The sequence below is a fragment of the Bipolaris oryzae genome (assembly GCF_000523455.1).
Source record: "Bipolaris oryzae ATCC 44560 unplaced genomic scaffold scaffold_6, whole genome shotgun sequence".
Lineage (NCBI taxonomy): Eukaryota > Fungi > Ascomycota > Dothideomycetes > Pleosporales > Pleosporaceae > Bipolaris > Bipolaris oryzae.
In genome coordinates, this window is record NW_006911282.1 from 57,962 (window position 1) to 74,026 (window position 16,065).

Here is a 16,065-nt window from a genome sequence, read left to right on the forward strand (position 1 = left end):
AAACCGGTCGCGCCTGCATGCGCCCATCGCGTACCTGCATCCTACATAGTCTACTCTGTAAGTACCTACAAACTACCACGACTACTGTGTACACTACCATCAAAGCAGCCCGGCCAGCAACCACTCTTCATTACACTCTCAACACCACAAATAAAGTGTATGCGGCATTCTCCAGGTTTGGACTGCTCGGCTGACGACTGAGTCGCAGCAACAGTAAGCTTCTGCTATAAGCCTTGGCCGAACGGCCAATTTTTCGAGAAGCACCGCCGTATGCTTTGCGCCACATCAGTCGCACTGGTTGGCCATATGTACCTCTTCCCAAAGTACCTAAAACCCTCCCCGAAATACATACGTCAGCAATCCAATGTCGCATAAACTGCGCATCCACCCACGGCACTTGTCTGGTGCGTCCATGTATGGGACAAGAAAAAAACAAATCAATTGATGGCAAAAAGTAAGCAGCGAGGGGTCTTCCCGCACCCGTCCTCCCAACGGTCTTGACTTGCTTTTTATCCAACCCCTCTGGGCCAAGCAACTACAATAGGCTTCCGACGCATGGCTGATACACTTGCGCTCCACTCGTATAGTGAATAGTATTCCTCCTTGCTACTGCAAATTGACATGATCCGTAGACTAGGGCAAAGAAAGACGACCAACATCGAGCAATCGCACTATCGTCAGCGGAGGAGCCAGCTCCGCCCAGAGACGCCGCTAACCACTTGTGCCCGCCGAACCAAACCTTAGTCCTGCCCTGAGCTTTTTGCCCCCCCAAGGTTCCCCCAGCCAAGTGCTTATGTTTCCTGGGTCTGCAACAGGCAATTCGGTGTAATGAAAGAACCCTTCTCTCTTCGGCGAGGCTTACTTACAGCTACAACCTGTCCAGGCCGTCATGAATACAACGTCTCTGCAAACTGCAGTGGTGAGCAACTCACATCTCATTTGTAAACTCGAGGCATGAACCTTGGAGCAAATCTAGGCGCGTCGCCGAAAAAAATAGTCAGCTGTGCCTTAAAGTCAAACAGCCATTACCCCTGGTGTCGATCACCTGCGGGTTAGCTGCTAGCATTTGATCCCACCGAGCCACTATTGCTGTGGATACGACGTGCTTGGTCGAATGCGATCGTGGAGGTGCCGGCCCTTTACCTAAACCTTACCTGCCCCCCCTTCAATTCCCTGTCTTAGTCTAGCCTGCCGCCCACTATTTATCTTAATAAAGGACCCTCTCTTCCCTTCCTCAATTCCTTCAGTGGCTTTCGATTCCATCCTACGTTTTGCGCAAAATACCCATCTCCTACGTTCCAGTCAATCTTTAATAACAACACCGACACTTTCAACCACAAACACCACTACATCAATAACCACCCACCAAAACACCACAGCAAACATGCGTTTCCAAGCTACCGTTCTCGCCGTTGCGGCCACCTTCGCTTTCGCCAGCGCCCAGGACCTCTCCGCTGTCCCTCAATGCGCTGTATGTTCCTCCTCTGCCTGTCTTATCTTGTTTCAGCTCCACCTCTCGCGGCACCATTGGTATCGCGTCGAGTTAGTGGACGCTATCATCCCACCATGACACATGTCACTGACCATCCATCCCCTAGATCCCTTGCTTCGTCGCTGCTCTCCCCGCCTCCAAGTGCGGTGCCACCGACATCGCGTGCCAGTGCACCACCGGCCGTCAGCCCCTGCAGGAGTCCCTCATGGCCTGCGTTCCCACCAAGTGCTCCCAAGAGGACGCTCTTAGTAAGTGGCATCCCTTCTCTTTAATTACCTTCTCTTATCACATCCTTTGAAACAAACCAAAAAGAAAAGTAAAGTCAGAGGCTAACATTACGCCACAGAGATCATCCCTGCCGTCTCTGGCCTCTGTGCCTCCGCTGGTGTCTCTATCAGCGACATCCCCACTACCGTTGGCTCCGCCACTGGCAGCGCTGCCGCCACTCCCTCTGGTAGCCCGCAGTCTAACGCCGCTTCCTCTCCTACTCCCTCTGGCGCCAGGCCCACTGTCTCTGGCACCTCGTCGGGCTCCCCTGCCCAATCCACTGGCGCTGCTTCCGGCAACACCGCTGCCATTGGTGCTGTCGCCCTTGGTCTCGCCGCTGCTGCCTTTGGCTTGTAAATGCCCTTTTTGTCTCTCTCACCCTTGGTGTGTGTGGTAAGCATTTGTGTGTGTTTTTACTTTGCCAAAGGGGATCTTCATGGTTCAGACGGTTATTTGGACGCAAATCGATGGATATACCTTTCACTTCTTTCGCGCTTTCATGTAGCATCAGGAGAATCGGGGGGAAAGTTCTTTGTTCGCCTTGAAGATACGAAAGCAAATATATTTCAGATAGGAATTCTGACAACCACTTAATTTTTATGCTTTGACTTTTTTGAATTGTTCAAAATGTAATTTCTAATCAAATTAGTCGTTGCTGAAGAAGAAGAAGAAATTCTTCGACGTTGTTGGGTAATGGCATGGTACGCCTTGTTGTCACATGTACTACTACTATTAGTGTGTATACATGCTCCGCTTTCATGCAGCAGCAGCAGCAGCATCGTCAAGAGCTGCAACCCATTTCTCAGACCAGGCTGTGAACTCATCGTCCTGTCCACTCCAACTCCTGCGCACAAGTTCAACTGCTGTCTTGGCCTCGCCGCAGCATCGGTCTAGCGTCTCTCGTGCCTCATCCGCGTCGAGATCGTAAAACGCAGCAGCAATGTCATCAACCGTCTCTGGAATGCCTTTGAGCAGACGCATGAGTTCGTTGAGTTTGACACTCGGACTCTGTATCGCTTCTCCCCCTTCTTCTTCTTCTTCTTCTTCTGCTTGTCCTTCTCCCTTTTCTGTTATTGCCTTCCTCTTTGTATTCGTCGCAGTGGTATTGCTAGGCTCAAGAATCGACGACGCAGGATACGTCTTCAGCCTCCTCTTAACAAGCGCCTGGTACAATATCCCCATCATCTTCAGCTTCTTGAGACTCTTATCCAGCAGAGCCTTCAGCTCTTTGTCATCCTTGCCCAACTTATTTTCCGTAGCGAAAACATCATCTTGGTCGCTATTCTCCGCCTCGTCATCATCGTCATCGTCAGCAACATCTTCCCCCCACTCCTTCAACTCCTCAATCGCATCAAGCAGCACAGCCCTCAACTCCTGTGCCTTCCTCACCACAAGCCCCACCACCCCGTCTTTGCACAGTTTTTCCACCCCATCACACGCATCCCACACCACGCCCGTGGCAGAAAGCACTTGTTGTTTCTCCGCCTCCGTCACACCTCCTCCTTTCTTTGCCCCTTGCTTCTGCGCAATACTAAGCACAATACTCAGCACCTCGCTCCAGCTCGCCAGTAACCCCTTGACCTGCGCTCGCATCTCCGCACGCATGATTTCGCCCACGTCGCCCCGTTGTCCCGCGCCAGGCACGTAACTCGCCGCGGCCACGACACCGGTTAGCGGACCTTCGCTCACATTGCCGATTTTGGTGACTATCGCAGACGCCGTTAGAGGCGGGTTGATGAGAAGCAGCGAGAGGGTCGTCGTGTGCGATTTGAGCAGCGTGCTGCTGGTGCGGAGCAGTTCGAGCGGATTCGCTATTTCTGTCGACGGGTCGGGCGCGGACGCGGATGCGATTGCAGTGGTAGCGGTGTTGGTTTTGCTGGGTGTAAGCGACGATTGGTAGTGTGTGAGGAGCGTTTGGGTGTTTTTGGTGACTTCGATGAGTGTAGAGAGATCTTTTGCTTTCGACATGATGTGCGCTTTGTTTATTTTTCTTTTCTTTTTAACAATTGAGAGAAAGTAGTACTCAAAGCGACTGGGTATAAAAAAAGCTTAAAGGTTCAACACGTGTGGTGTCCTAGAATGTATTGTTCACTGTGTAGTGACTGCAGAAAAAAAGTTGGTGGGGTTGCGGGATGGAGGGACAAAAATTCTTATCGATAACACCTTCTTGTAAAGGGGAGCATGGTACGCCGACTCTTATGTAACCGTAGTAATGTTCGTGTTGTTAATGATAAGTTTTGGTGGACTATACCTGGTTGTTTGGTTTTTTCGGTTTGACTGGTTGCATACTTCAGGTTCCTATAGACATGATGTGCCACAGCCTTATTCCATTTTCCTAATTGATCAGACAGTGAGTACTGCCTTCTACTAATCATAACAGATGCTATGAAAAGCTAGCTACCTGGCCACTCGCTCGTGAACCATGTTACCATTTAACTCAACATTTCCAATTCCTTTGTCTTATTAGAATGAAGTCGGATATAATATCACCGAATTCGACGGTATAGAGCCCACTTAAAACCTATATTTCCACTGGAACACTACTGACTAACAACTACCTAGGTATAATTAACACAGATATATCGTGTGTGTTTAATCTATTTCTTATCGCAGCTATCATTCAGTAATGCTGGCATTCGGTAATGAGATACCTCGTTTTTGTAGGCTAGCCCGCTTGATCTGGGATTTCCAGTTTCACCGATCAACCGGTATTCATGTGGAAGACTACAAGTCTCTCAAGAAATCAGAGTGTAGCAACGCTTGGAAATGTAAGGGAACCACACCCACAGACAGCAAAGCTGCAGAGACCACAAACCGAGTAAAAATTGCTTTTAACATTGGAGTCGTGTCTTGATATCTAATCTTCTACCATCCAAGCAACGCGAGTCAACCGCAGTACGCCCAGAGTACGCCGTCATCATGATTTCTCTCTACTCTCTTACAACTCGTTGTGTTCTGGCGCAGTCTTATGAACCTCAACACCACACACCGCTGGTGTGCCCACTTCCATCCTGTACACACATTTCTCCTCTTCAACAATCTTCCAGATCTCGTCCTTCTCCGCGCAAGCCAAGATGACAAGTGTGCTTCTGTTGGGGCCATTCCAGCAGTGCTGTCCATTCTCGTATTTGAGAGCAATGCGCTCGCCACTGCCCAGACCTTTGCCATCCGCAGGTAGCTCCTCATCAACAGTCATGGACTCGATGCGAACAAAATTGCCCATACCCGTGTGACCGCCGCCTTTTTTGGGCTTCTGCGTCGTTCTCGAGAGGAAGCAGTGCTCGTACGTGTATTCACCAGAGTCGGTGGATATGCAGACGTCTTTCAATGCGCGGAAAATGGCGTCTGGGCCATAGTCCTTGGTGAGATCTTCTTCATGTCTGGTTAATTCAGACTTGTCATTCTCAAGCTCCCTCCTTGCTGCTTCAAGTTGCGACTTTGCATCGTTGACTGCCTTGGATTCAGGAGCATCGGCAGAAGTGGGGTCGGCAAGAATTCCATTCTCGATGAGCATGATACGCAGGTCGCGGAGCTTGCTGTCGACCCAGCTACGGATAGATTCGGGCAGGTATTCTTCGAATTGGTAAACTGGATAACGGTTAGCCTATGAACTTGAGGGTTGTGGCTTGATTAGTACTCACGGAGCTCAACGTCAGACTCGTCTACTTTCTCAAAGTCGTCCCAATTGATAGCATTCTCAGAGTCTGGCTTGAGAATGTCATCGAGGTCTCGGTCCAGAGCGTCATTGGGTCCTGGGCGATCTTGTGCAGCATAGTTCTCCCACGCCTGGACTGCACGCTTCACACCCTCGTCGTTGAAGTTGGGATTGTACTCCTCCTTGAAGCGGGTCAGCATACCCTCAAGATCAGCGACCCTTGCTCGTGCAGAGTCCCTCTCATTGCGTAGGCGGTTGATGTTATCAGTAAGCTCCTGGATGCGCTGTTTTGCCAGACTAGCCAATACAGTGACCTTGCCGCCCTTGCCAGCGCCCTTGACCACCTTACCACGCTCTGCTCTCTCAATCTCAGCCAGACTCTTTGTCAGCCCGTCAACCTTTAGCGTCGCGCCTTCAATTTGAGCCTTGAGTGTCTGGATGCGGTCCTCGACCTCCTTGCGCAGGCGTCCCGCCTCAAACACCAGCTCCTTCCGCCGCTGTTTGGCAGCAGCGAGGCTCATCTGTCTCGCCTCGTCCGCCTTCCTCCACTCTTTGCCAATGGCCGCACAGCGGTCTTCGCACTTGATTCCGCCGACGTGTTCGTACTCATCGCTCCCGTCGCAACAAAACTCATAATCGCAGGCACCGTCATTGACGCTTGTAAAGGGAATGTAGCTGGGCTGATGGCCCTTGTTCTTGCAGTAGAAGCCTGGAAGGACAGGCGTTGTGTTGACGTCTTTGCCCTCGACGCTCAGCGGCTGAGGTGGAGAGAGGGGCGAGAGATAGGAGCAGGCCGCGGTGCCAGGCTCATCAGAGCCATCAGGGCAGTCGCAGTAGTCATCGTTCAGACGGGCAATGGGGAGCTTGATGGTAGGATTCGAGATACAAGTAAATGTCTCGGCGTCCTTGTAGTACTTTGCAACTAGACATTGGCCGTCAGCATGCAGAGCTCCGTCCATTGCAGCTGTCCATGAGCTTCATTAGGTGCAACATACACTCCGGACTCACACCCCGCGGCCGGGCGGGGTCTGATGCCGCATCTACAGTGCTGGCGAGGAGGGGAAGTATCAGGGCAAGGGATGACACGTGCTTTCTCCCCATGTTTTCAACTTGGTGGGAGGAATTGGAGTTTGAAACTCCAACTTGGTTGAGATGCCACATCAACATAAGGTCCAGGGTCCAGCTTCAGGGCCAATCACATGCCGTCTGTGCGCTGGCCCTCCGCTAGCCTCCTATGTGTATAGTACATATTCACATACATACATTCTACATATTACACACTTTTTCCTCTCGAACTCTGTGCCTAATTCCATCACGTATCTACAATGGGTTTGCTCCCTTGGGCAGTTTGACATTGAAAACAAGAACCTGAGTGTCAATGCTATACCCACTTGCATCCGCGTACTGATTCTGCCCGAAATTGATATAACCTGAACAGTATTAGTTGAATGTCACCAAATACCAGCAGCCCAGCTTACCATTCTGCGTGATAAAGTCGTTGTCTGCGAAAGACACGAGGTAGTACTGCTTCCCCTCATCCTCGCTTGTCCTATCACTCCTACCAATCTCGTCTTTCTTGTCGACTGGTAGCAAGGCGAAGCTTTCCCACTTCTCGTTGAGCAACTTTGAATCTTGCTCGCCACCGTTGTGCAGACCAAACTTCTCCAGCTCGTCATTGTTGTTGTAGGAAAGCCATGGGCAGTAAGTAACAGGTACAATATTGCTCTTCAGCTCACCATCCTTGCTGGCAACTTGTCCACCTAATGCATCGGCGGCTGTTCCCAAAACGTTCGTAGCATTTGAGATGTCAATCACATCAGCATTGCGATAGAGAGATTCTGTGCTCTCAGCACCTCGACCAGCATTCGAGTCGCGTGCGAGAACAAGGAATTGTGTTTCCGAAATGTAATGCATCTCTGACTGACTAGCAACACGTCCTGTAGAGACGAGTGGTAGCTGAACGACGTATTCGGCCTCCAAAGTTGTCTTTTCGTCCTTGATGCGGTACTTGAGAAGGCGTGTGTTGCGACGCTTCTTTGCAGAGCTACCACCATCTTGGATGGTGGCGCTTTGAAGCATCGTGTATAGATACTTGCCGTCTGGGCTGGCAGTGAGTGCCTCCAAACCTTGATTGTTGCCTCGACCGCTTGTAGGGTCCCCAGGTACAATCTGAAAGTCGGGGTCGTAGATAGGTGGGGAATCAGCGCTGAAGCTGTCGGTGCCGTTGCGCTGGGGAACAAAAGCAACTGGGGGACGAACTGCCTTGATCATCTTCCCTTGATTATCGAATTGGTATAGATAGGCAGCATACTCATCGCTGATCCAGAATGTTGCGTCATCCCCAAGTACTAAGCCTTCGGTATCGAGAGAGATGCGAGCACCGCCAGGACCGGCTTGACCAAAGCCGTTACCAGTATCTGCGTTCGTCAGTAAACACTCCCAGGAGCTTGTGTTCACAACTTACATTTTGCCAAGGGAAGATCAGGGAACCCTGGATATGTGATGGTATCGGTAGGGTCGAGGCCAGTCAGTGGTGTACCATCAGGACCAGCAAGAAGCAGAGTGTCCAAATAGGAGATCTGAAGGTTTGGGCTTGCTGGCTTTGCTAGTGTAGCTTCGACTGGCGTAAACTTGACACTGAACTTGTGGAGTCTAGTCTGAGTATTCTGTGTTCCTTGGGTATTCCAGCCACGATCAGGCAAGCCCCAGACCACGCCCTCATAGATCCCGTTCTTGTATTTCCATGACTTCTTCTCGAAGGCGATGGCGCTTCCAATGCCACCGATTGTGTCGCCAAATTTGTCGCGAGCATCACTCGCTACTGATCCAAAGCCTGCGAGCTTTTCATACGTGTATAGCTTGCCATTGCACGTAGTGACATCGGGAGTAGTTTGGGCTGTAGAACCTTGGTCGCGGGGAATGACTGCGCCGGCGATGACCCGGCCTACCGGAAAAGCCAGAAGACTGAAGAAAGTGGTGAAAAGCATTTCGATGGTTAGCCTACTGTCGCGTGCCTGAACAGGGGAGCTCGAGGGGCTATCATATGGCTATATTAATATCTGCAAGATGAGATGGAGCGCGGGATGGGCATGAACGGCCAGTCGGGTAAAGGATTAAATCCTAGATACATATTCCTCATCCGCACCACACGTGCGCTGTTTGTTTGGCCGTAGATTGCGAGGCAATAGTTCTCATGCCGGAATGGCTACATAGCGGCTCAGCTTAGCCATGGGGCGAGGCGCATAACGTTAAGATTGTGGGATGCGGGGACGAATCCTTTTGCTGGAATACCATTGAGGAGCGTTTGAGCGTGCACCCTAGCAAGGGAATCCCCTTGTGGCTGCGTTAAAAGTGACGTGCAGACGTGGGGGATGGAAGCACACGTTGTCTATAGGAGGGCTGTGAATGGCTGACGGAGAGTTTGCCGAGGAACACGACCTCCCCCATTGGGTGGTGGCGCAAGCAGATAGATCTGTGTACACACACATGTACGTTACTCAGTTACATGCATCCCACAAATTTTTACTGTCTGTATCTGGATTACGCCAATCAAAAACGTTTGATTATTACAGCTACCTTCGCGTACTGCAATGCTGGCCTACCTCACGTGAAGTCATCAACTCACTACACGTAACGTTTGTATATTGCCCAAGGCGCGGCTTCTCTAAACCAAATAGTTGAGCACTGAAGGAAATAGACATGATGTGACCATGGTGCACTCTTTCCGTTTCTCAGCATACACTTTCCCTGGCCATGACCTTCTCTTGTTGTGCAGTAAAGTGAACAATCATGCATGTCACTTCGACTCCACCCTCGCCCTCAGCCCTCATCGACATCACGGAGATTCTTAGTTCCTATTTGAACAGCTATTCCTAACATTGGACGATCAAGTCTCTACCCTTGTGCATAGGGGCTTGCCTTTGCAGCTGTTTCGGCGATTATGGAAGCCATGCTTAGAACTTCTAGCGACAACCTAATCTCCACACTTATCTCATATCTTGTACCTGATCAGCCCACTCCTTCAGAAACACCATCACAAAACTCGAACAGAGACGGAGAATTTTCTTCAGGATTTTCCTGTCCTCTCACTAGCGCCATCGAGAAGGGCGAAGGCTATACGAAGGGAGATGCCAGCAACCCAAGCCTAGAAACCATCCCTGGGGGTTCACGGAAGAGGTCTACTAGCGACCTGACCATTTCAAGCGGTATACGGAGAGAACAAAAGACGGAAGTAACAGCGCTGAACGCATTCCGATCAAAAGATGACATGTACTGCCCAGCACATGTAGCCTTATCTCTGTCACCTACTTCACTGAAGTCATCTTCTCCTGCCATACAGTGGCCATTCAGCAGCTCACGTAAAGAACTTGGGGCGGTTACGGAAGAGGCTACGAAACCATCTATGAGCTCTCAAAGCCTTCTCCCTGAGCGGGTAGAGCCTGTTCCCAAACATCCTCCGAGACCTAGCCAGCCTTGCCGTAAACCGGCGACAGATGGAATGTTGACGACAATGAGGCCAATTCTAACTAGACCAACCGCGGTACGCTCCAATTCGGATCCAGACCTAGCCAAGTCATACATGAACCCAAGGTCACGCGATCGGCACTTGCCCTTGAGGTCTTGTATCAAGAAGAGAGCGAAGAGCGATACTTTCACGTCGCTCGATGGATTACGACGGAACACAGGGAACCATGAAGCCAAGGCCCTTTGTCGCATCAAAACTGTCGATTTTGAAGGAGGTGGCTCCAAACCCTCTTCCCAGGTCTCGAGCACAGTTAGTATACTGAAGAGCCTAGACCAGGCTTCAAAGCACGATGTCAAAACGCTTCCCAGACCGACTTGTAAGCGAAGAAGAGCTGCCAGTAATTCTCTATCGTGCCCGAATACAATTCACGCAACGAAGAGCAGTGTGGCAGACCCGGCAATCACACGAACAGATGTACACGTTGTCGCCATCACGCCCGCATGGGACGCACACGACATTACCAACGAGGAAGGACCCGATCCAGCCACACCGACGATGCAAGTCATAGAAACGAAGACCAGTAGCTATGAAGTCATATGGGATGATGTGCCGCTGGAGCGGAAAGTAAGAGGGAGAGGGCGGCGAAGCTCTTCTGCAAGCCACTCTTTGGAAATGGTCAGTCCATCTGCCAGGCGGGGTCTTGAGAGGGTCAACTCCAAGCTTGCAGGCTGGTTTGGAAGCTGGAATAGTGCATCAGACAGCTTCAAGCCCACGATTGTAGTCTTTCCAGACGACGATGGCCGAACCACGGGCTTCGATTGCGCTGCAGAGGATAGAGAAGATTTGCCGCTACTCGCGCCTCCGAATAGCCAGGTTACCAGCACCACTTCTTCCTGCCATCCGTCTCGTCCTGCAAGCGTGCCCCTGAATGGGGTTGTTTCCAGCGGAGATGTTCCAAGAGGAGATGTCATGGACGAAACACTTCTGTATGTTGGTCAGAATTTGTTACAATCCTCAGAGCACTCATTACTTGTACGGAGCCCTGAAATTCAGCGCAAGGGAAGATGGAACAAGCACTCCACGAAGACTCGCCATCTCTCAAGCCTCGAAGAAACAGACACGCGCTTCCATGGCCATGGCGACTCTGTTACTGTAGCCCATGCCCGCCTTACCCGTTCAGGAAATGTCTCACCTAAGCCGTTTGAGCGACAAGATTCTTATGAGATAGCTAAAAAGCGGAAACACATCCGCAATCAGGCTGAATCGGTAGAAAGTGGGTATTCTCAGCCCAAGGAGTCGTCAATCGAGGCTTTGGATCTCGTCACGAGCAATGATACGACCAAACAGTCGCTGCTTGCAGTCAAAGCGCACGCCGCACAGGCACTGAAGAACGGCAAGCTGGCATCCATTCTCCGCTCACCAAACTATAGTACCGATCAGCGACACTTGCGAATTGTTGAGTAAGTGAAATTGATATGCTGATGGTGCGCGGGATGGATGCGGTCTTGTGATTTGGTATCAGCCGGGTTTGAGGTTGTGTAACTAGGGACGAATGGGCGCGTCAGCATGTGCCAAGGCCGATGACGATGTTATTGCCTCTTGGGCCTGTGCCTACTTCCTACTTTGGACAGTGCCCTCCTCTGCCTACCGTTCGCTAGTCAGGCTACTCTTACTCTGGCAAGACCGTTACCACCTAATTTTCCTTTCCAAGCTAAGCGATGTACTGAGATTGGGAAAATGTGTGCTTTGTCGAATCAGGAATATGATACTTGCAGCGCGTTATGGCGAGTTGTCCCTGTATGTGACTACCACCACCCTCGCGCTATTTCACGCGCTGATGCTGCCGGCATTGGAGCGCTCTTGCATGCACGCCACACATACTATGCCTCTGTTAAGATACCTGATTGCTGCTAATAATACTAAGAAAAGTATCACCGGACACCAAGACGCCCGAGGCTCAATGTGTAGCATCCAACGATTAGTGTCGCAAAACGCGTTTGATCATTTCCAGCCATGTAGATGATGCCGCACAAGCGCCGCCTCGCTTTTATATACTAAGATGGTACACGTCCACAAAAAGCTAGCTATTCACAATGTCAGCAATTGCACCTTACAAACCAAGCCGCGGCGCGTCCACCATGGAGTTTGCAACAAATGATACTTCGAAGCGTCATCAGCCATATGACGCGCTGCACAATGTCGTTGATGGCTCCGATTCGAGCACAGAGGTCGGTGATGAGTGGGACACAGAAAATGCCACTCAGCCTCGGCGGAGAAGGAAAACGGTGTGGAGGTGGGTGAGGAGGTACCGGTGGATGGTCGACACTACACTTTTGTTGGTCGTTGTAGGACTCCTGGCTGAGAAGCGGTGGCAAAAATACGAGAGGGGCCATCTCTACGAGCTTGCTGGTGACATTACTGGGTTTGCGCCAACATTTGGCCAGCAGATTGTTAGTTTCAAGCCCAATACTGTGTTTGCTCCGGAGGAGCCGACGGACTTTTGGAGCAAGGAGACGCAGCATGCATGGCTGAGCATCGTTCCAGGTACGGGGTGAAGCTATTCATTTTCGGACACGAACATTGCTGACCGAGTCAAAGAGGGCCTTGGCTATGTCGAAGTAAAGAATGCGTCGGAATACTCCAACCTACCGCATCCAGTCCATGATTACCCCAATCGGACAGTATTCACTACGTCGGTTACGCATCAGTTACACTGCCTGTACACGATACTTGAAGCGTATAACACCATGAAGCTTACCGTTGCCTCACCGGCATCGGCAGACCCTATCAAAAAGCCATGGCACATCAACCACTGTTTTGAGTATATTAGACAGGCGATCATGTGTGCGGGAGATGTAGCGCTCGAGGGAGCGGCGACGAGCTTTCCAGGCGACGAGCATGGGCAGGACTTAGGAGGGAGTGACGGATGGGACGCCAAACACGTGTGCAAAGACTATGGGCAGGTGTACGAGTACCTGGAGAGGGAGACGATCAATCACATGAAGTGGATCTCGTCGGGTTAAGGCGAGGCACAGGGGTTCCTCGGTATGTAATGATTTCTTCATAGTGCGGGGTGCATGTGAACAAGACGTAGGGTGCCAGAGTGTGTAGTACAGGAGGATTTACACACAGGACCCGCACAAGCTGACGACGTGGATGGGGTCCCCTGTCGACGTGCTTTTTTTTACGGAGGTTCAAGGCATCAATCAGCGTTGGGAAATGCATGACGACAGCGCGTGCAGATTGATTGGATGCTGAATTCTTTGACCTTGGAGATGGTTAGTTTTATGGCACTGTGTTTGGTGTCAAGCCAACCAACGTATATGTGTATACGTATGAAGGGACACAGATTACAAAGTAGATAAACACACAAGCATTTTTGCACACACACACTACACGGATGCTCCACAAAACAAGAATTTCGGCGCGGATGCTTAAAAAGTGCCGCCTTTTCCGAATGTGGGTGGATACAGGCGGCGGTACGGTGGTTGCCCCAAATGCGACGCTCCCACTATGCCGGGTGATGGAGCGACCAATCAGATACCGACTTTGCCCCTAGCGCTCATCGGAGCATTGCAGCCACATCGGCATCACCGAGCCTACACCGCGTACACCTACGCAGTCCGCCTATGCCGATGTTTCCTGTCTCGGAGCTCACTGCTAGAATGGCTCACGGTCCCGTCGCCGTCTCCGGTATTGTCCAAAATGTAACGCTGACTGACCGCTTCCGAGTCTATAAGAAGCACATCTACCCCCCTCTTGGCACCCTCTCTTCCCGCTGCACGTCCATCCAGGTTCCAAAAAGAGTGAGCCTTGCGAGCCTTACTGGCTGTGGAGAAGCCTGGTATTCCACAACGATAACCCATTCGACTACCCCTCGGCCGAGAAACTCGCACGACCGCACTTTCGTTACCACGGAGGAGATTCATCTTGCCCATTCCTGTCGACATATGGAAAAAGACCTGGACCGGAGAAGCCGACATTGAAGTGAACCTTTGCTACCCCACTATCCAATCGTATCTCTGTGCCATTGATTAAAAGGCCGGCCGATCTCCACGACCTATTGACTTCCCCCTCGCTCAACAAAGCCCCAATCCTTCAGACACAATGGCGCAATCACCCCTCATCGTCATCCTTGCGGGTGCTGCCGTTTCCTACTTTCTGTATACTCGCATCGCACTCTACCTCGCACGCCGCCGCTTCAAGAAGGAGCACAACTGCCAGCCATGCAAAGCCCAGTTTCACAAAGACCCCATTCTGGGACTGGATGTCATGAAGGCCATGGCCAAATATAGCAAAGAACACATCACCCTGCAAGAAACCAAGAAGCGCTACGAGAGGCTCGGCAACACTTACCACAACCGAATCGTCAACCAGCCTTATATCATGACCTGCGAGCCCGAAAACATCAAAGCCGTCTTGAGTTTGAGGTTCAAGGACTACAGCTTTGCCCACCGACAGCCTGCTTTTGGTCCTCTTTTGGGTCATGGTATCTTCAACGCAGATGGCGACCGCTGGGCTAACAGCCGTCATCTCCTACGCCCCAACTTTGCACGCGATCAGGTTGCCGATATTGATGCTTTCGAACGCCACTTCAACCTTATGCTCAAGCACATTCCCAAGGATGGCTCGACAGTTGACTTGCAAGATCTCTTCTTCCACCTGACGCTTGACACCGCAACCGAATTCTTGTTCAACCACTCGACCGATTCACTTCGCATGCTTGGTCAGGAAGACGCTGAGAATGAAGACACTATCTTCGGCAAGGCGTTCAACTTTGCACAAGAAGATGTTACCGTCCGCGCTCGCTATGGCCCCCTTGATCGCTTCAGGAGAAACGTTGAAGGCAAGAGGGCCATCGAAATCTGCCACACATACATTGAGAAATTTGTCGACGATGCTCTGCAGTTCCGACAGAACTTGGATGCTGAAAAGGCTGCTGGTGGTGACAAGTATTACTTCATCCAGGAGGTGGCAAAGCAGACAACGGACAAGAAGAGGATACGCGAGGAGCTCATCAACATCCTGCTTGCTGGCCGAGACACGACTGCGAGTTTGCTGAGCAACATGTTCTTCGCTATTTCCAAGAACCCGGAAATCTATGCAAAGCTTAGGGAGGAGGTCGCCACACTTGAAGGACGCACACCGACATACTCAGAACTGAAGAACCTCAAATACGTCAAGTGGTGTCTGAACGAATGTAAGTTTTGGCTGATGAACCCATAGTGTGCCTATACTAAACGCATTATGTAGCACTTCGCATCCACCCCGTTGTACCTGGAAACTCACGCTACGCCACCCGCGACACTGTACTGCCCCTAGGTGGTGGTCCCGACGGCCGATCGCCACTCTTTGTTCTCAAGGGCACAACAGTTGGCTACTCACCATACACAATGCACCGCCGTCAGGACATCTATGGACCGGACGCTGACGAGTTCAAGCCGGAGCGCTGGGAGACACTGCGTCCTGGGTGGGAGTACCTCCCGTTCAACGGTGGCCCACGTATCTGTCTCGGCCAGCAGTATGCGCTTATTGAAGCTAGCTACGTCACCGTCCGCCTTGTACAAGAATTCAAAGCCATTGAGAGCAGAGACCCTGGGCCATGGCAAGAAGGTCTAACACTGACCCTTTGCTCGCTGAATGGCGTCAAGGTTGGTCTCACACCAGCATAGAGGAAGCCTGTGGCCAGTCATGGCTGTTATGAGACTTAAAAAATTCGGAGGCATTCTTTTCTTCTTTCTTCTAGAACACGTTTTCGGCTCAAAGTAGTTTGTATGAATATTCTCTAGGACGGACTGCGTTCAAGTTGTTTGTGGGATACTTGGGTAATCATATTTGCTATTTGAGGTTTGGAATAGACTACACCTACCTACTACTCCAGAGAGAGATGTAGAGCGGGGTATAGGTATGGCTGGGAAGCAATGGCCACTGTAGATTTGAAATGAAATGGACACATGACTTGTACATTGGCAGAGCGAAGTACCTAGTCACATGATTTCAGTGCAGACACGATCACGATCAGCTTGTGGTGCCAACGTAGAGTGCTCGTGGCATGTTCCCCATGCTGCACCAGCGCAACCGCCATTGTCCCAATGGAGACTAGTGCCGGAAGTCCGCAGGTGGCCACCCAGGAACCCAGGTGTTGATCAACAACAGCCAAACGCCCGCTGCTCCGACACAACCCAC

The 16,065-nt window shown here is 51.1% G+C and overlaps 7 protein-coding genes across 7 annotated transcripts; 4 read left to right on the plus strand and 3 right to left on the minus strand.

The window, feature by feature from the left end:
• Window positions 1–1,384: 1,384 nt before the first annotated feature.
• Window positions 1,385–2,116, plus strand: COCMIDRAFT_32364 (uncharacterized protein; the record flags this gene model as incomplete). Its single annotated transcript, XM_007684969.1, has 3 exons — window positions 1,385–1,471; window positions 1,599–1,740; window positions 1,839–2,116. 3 exons carry the CDS (start codon window positions 1,385–1,387, stop codon window positions 2,114–2,116), a joined length of 507 nt encoding a protein of 168 aa, XP_007683159.1.
• A 417-nt stretch (window positions 2,117–2,533) lies between these two features.
• COCMIDRAFT_50420 (uncharacterized protein) lies at window positions 2,534–3,727 on the minus strand (the record flags this gene model as incomplete). Its single annotated transcript, XM_007684997.1, has 2 exons — window positions 2,534–2,840; window positions 2,886–3,727. Coding segments are annotated over 2 exons (1,149 nt in total), but the record flags the coding sequence as incomplete, so codon positions are not given.
• A 970-nt stretch (window positions 3,728–4,697) lies between these two features.
• On the minus strand, window positions 4,698–6,515 carry COCMIDRAFT_82208 (uncharacterized protein; the record flags this gene model as incomplete). The annotated part of the gene is made up of 3 exons (XM_007684998.1): window positions 4,698–5,347; window positions 5,401–6,336; window positions 6,410–6,515. The coding sequence occupies 3 exons, from the start codon at window positions 6,513–6,515 to the stop codon at window positions 4,698–4,700; spliced, it is 1,692 nt and encodes a 563-aa protein (XP_007683188.1).
• A 219-nt stretch (window positions 6,516–6,734) lies between these two features.
• COCMIDRAFT_82263 (uncharacterized protein) lies at window positions 6,735–8,401 on the minus strand (the record flags this gene model as incomplete). The annotated part of the gene is made up of 3 exons (XM_007684999.1): window positions 6,735–6,844; window positions 6,893–7,831; window positions 7,879–8,401. 3 exons carry the CDS (start codon window positions 8,399–8,401, stop codon window positions 6,735–6,737), a joined length of 1,572 nt encoding a protein of 523 aa, XP_007683189.1.
• Window positions 8,402–9,603: 1,202 nt separating this feature from the next.
• On the plus strand, window positions 9,604–11,328 carry COCMIDRAFT_68353 (uncharacterized protein; the record flags this gene model as incomplete). The annotated part of the gene is made up of 1 exon (XM_007685000.1): window positions 9,604–11,328. A coding segment is annotated over one exon (1,725 nt), but the record flags the coding sequence as incomplete, so codon positions are not given.
• A 689-nt stretch (window positions 11,329–12,017) lies between these two features.
• On the plus strand, window positions 12,018–12,902 carry COCMIDRAFT_82216 (uncharacterized protein; the record flags this gene model as incomplete). The annotated part of the gene is made up of 2 exons (XM_007685001.1): window positions 12,018–12,423; window positions 12,478–12,902. The coding sequence occupies 2 exons, from the start codon at window positions 12,018–12,020 to the stop codon at window positions 12,900–12,902; spliced, it is 831 nt and encodes a 276-aa protein (XP_007683191.1).
• A 1,084-nt stretch (window positions 12,903–13,986) lies between these two features.
• On the plus strand, window positions 13,987–15,551 carry COCMIDRAFT_998 (uncharacterized protein; the record flags this gene model as incomplete). Its single annotated transcript, XM_007684924.1, has 2 exons — window positions 13,987–15,079; window positions 15,133–15,551. 2 exons carry the CDS (start codon window positions 13,987–13,989, stop codon window positions 15,549–15,551), a joined length of 1,512 nt encoding a protein of 503 aa, XP_007683114.1.
• Window positions 15,552–16,065: the final 514 nt, after the last annotated feature.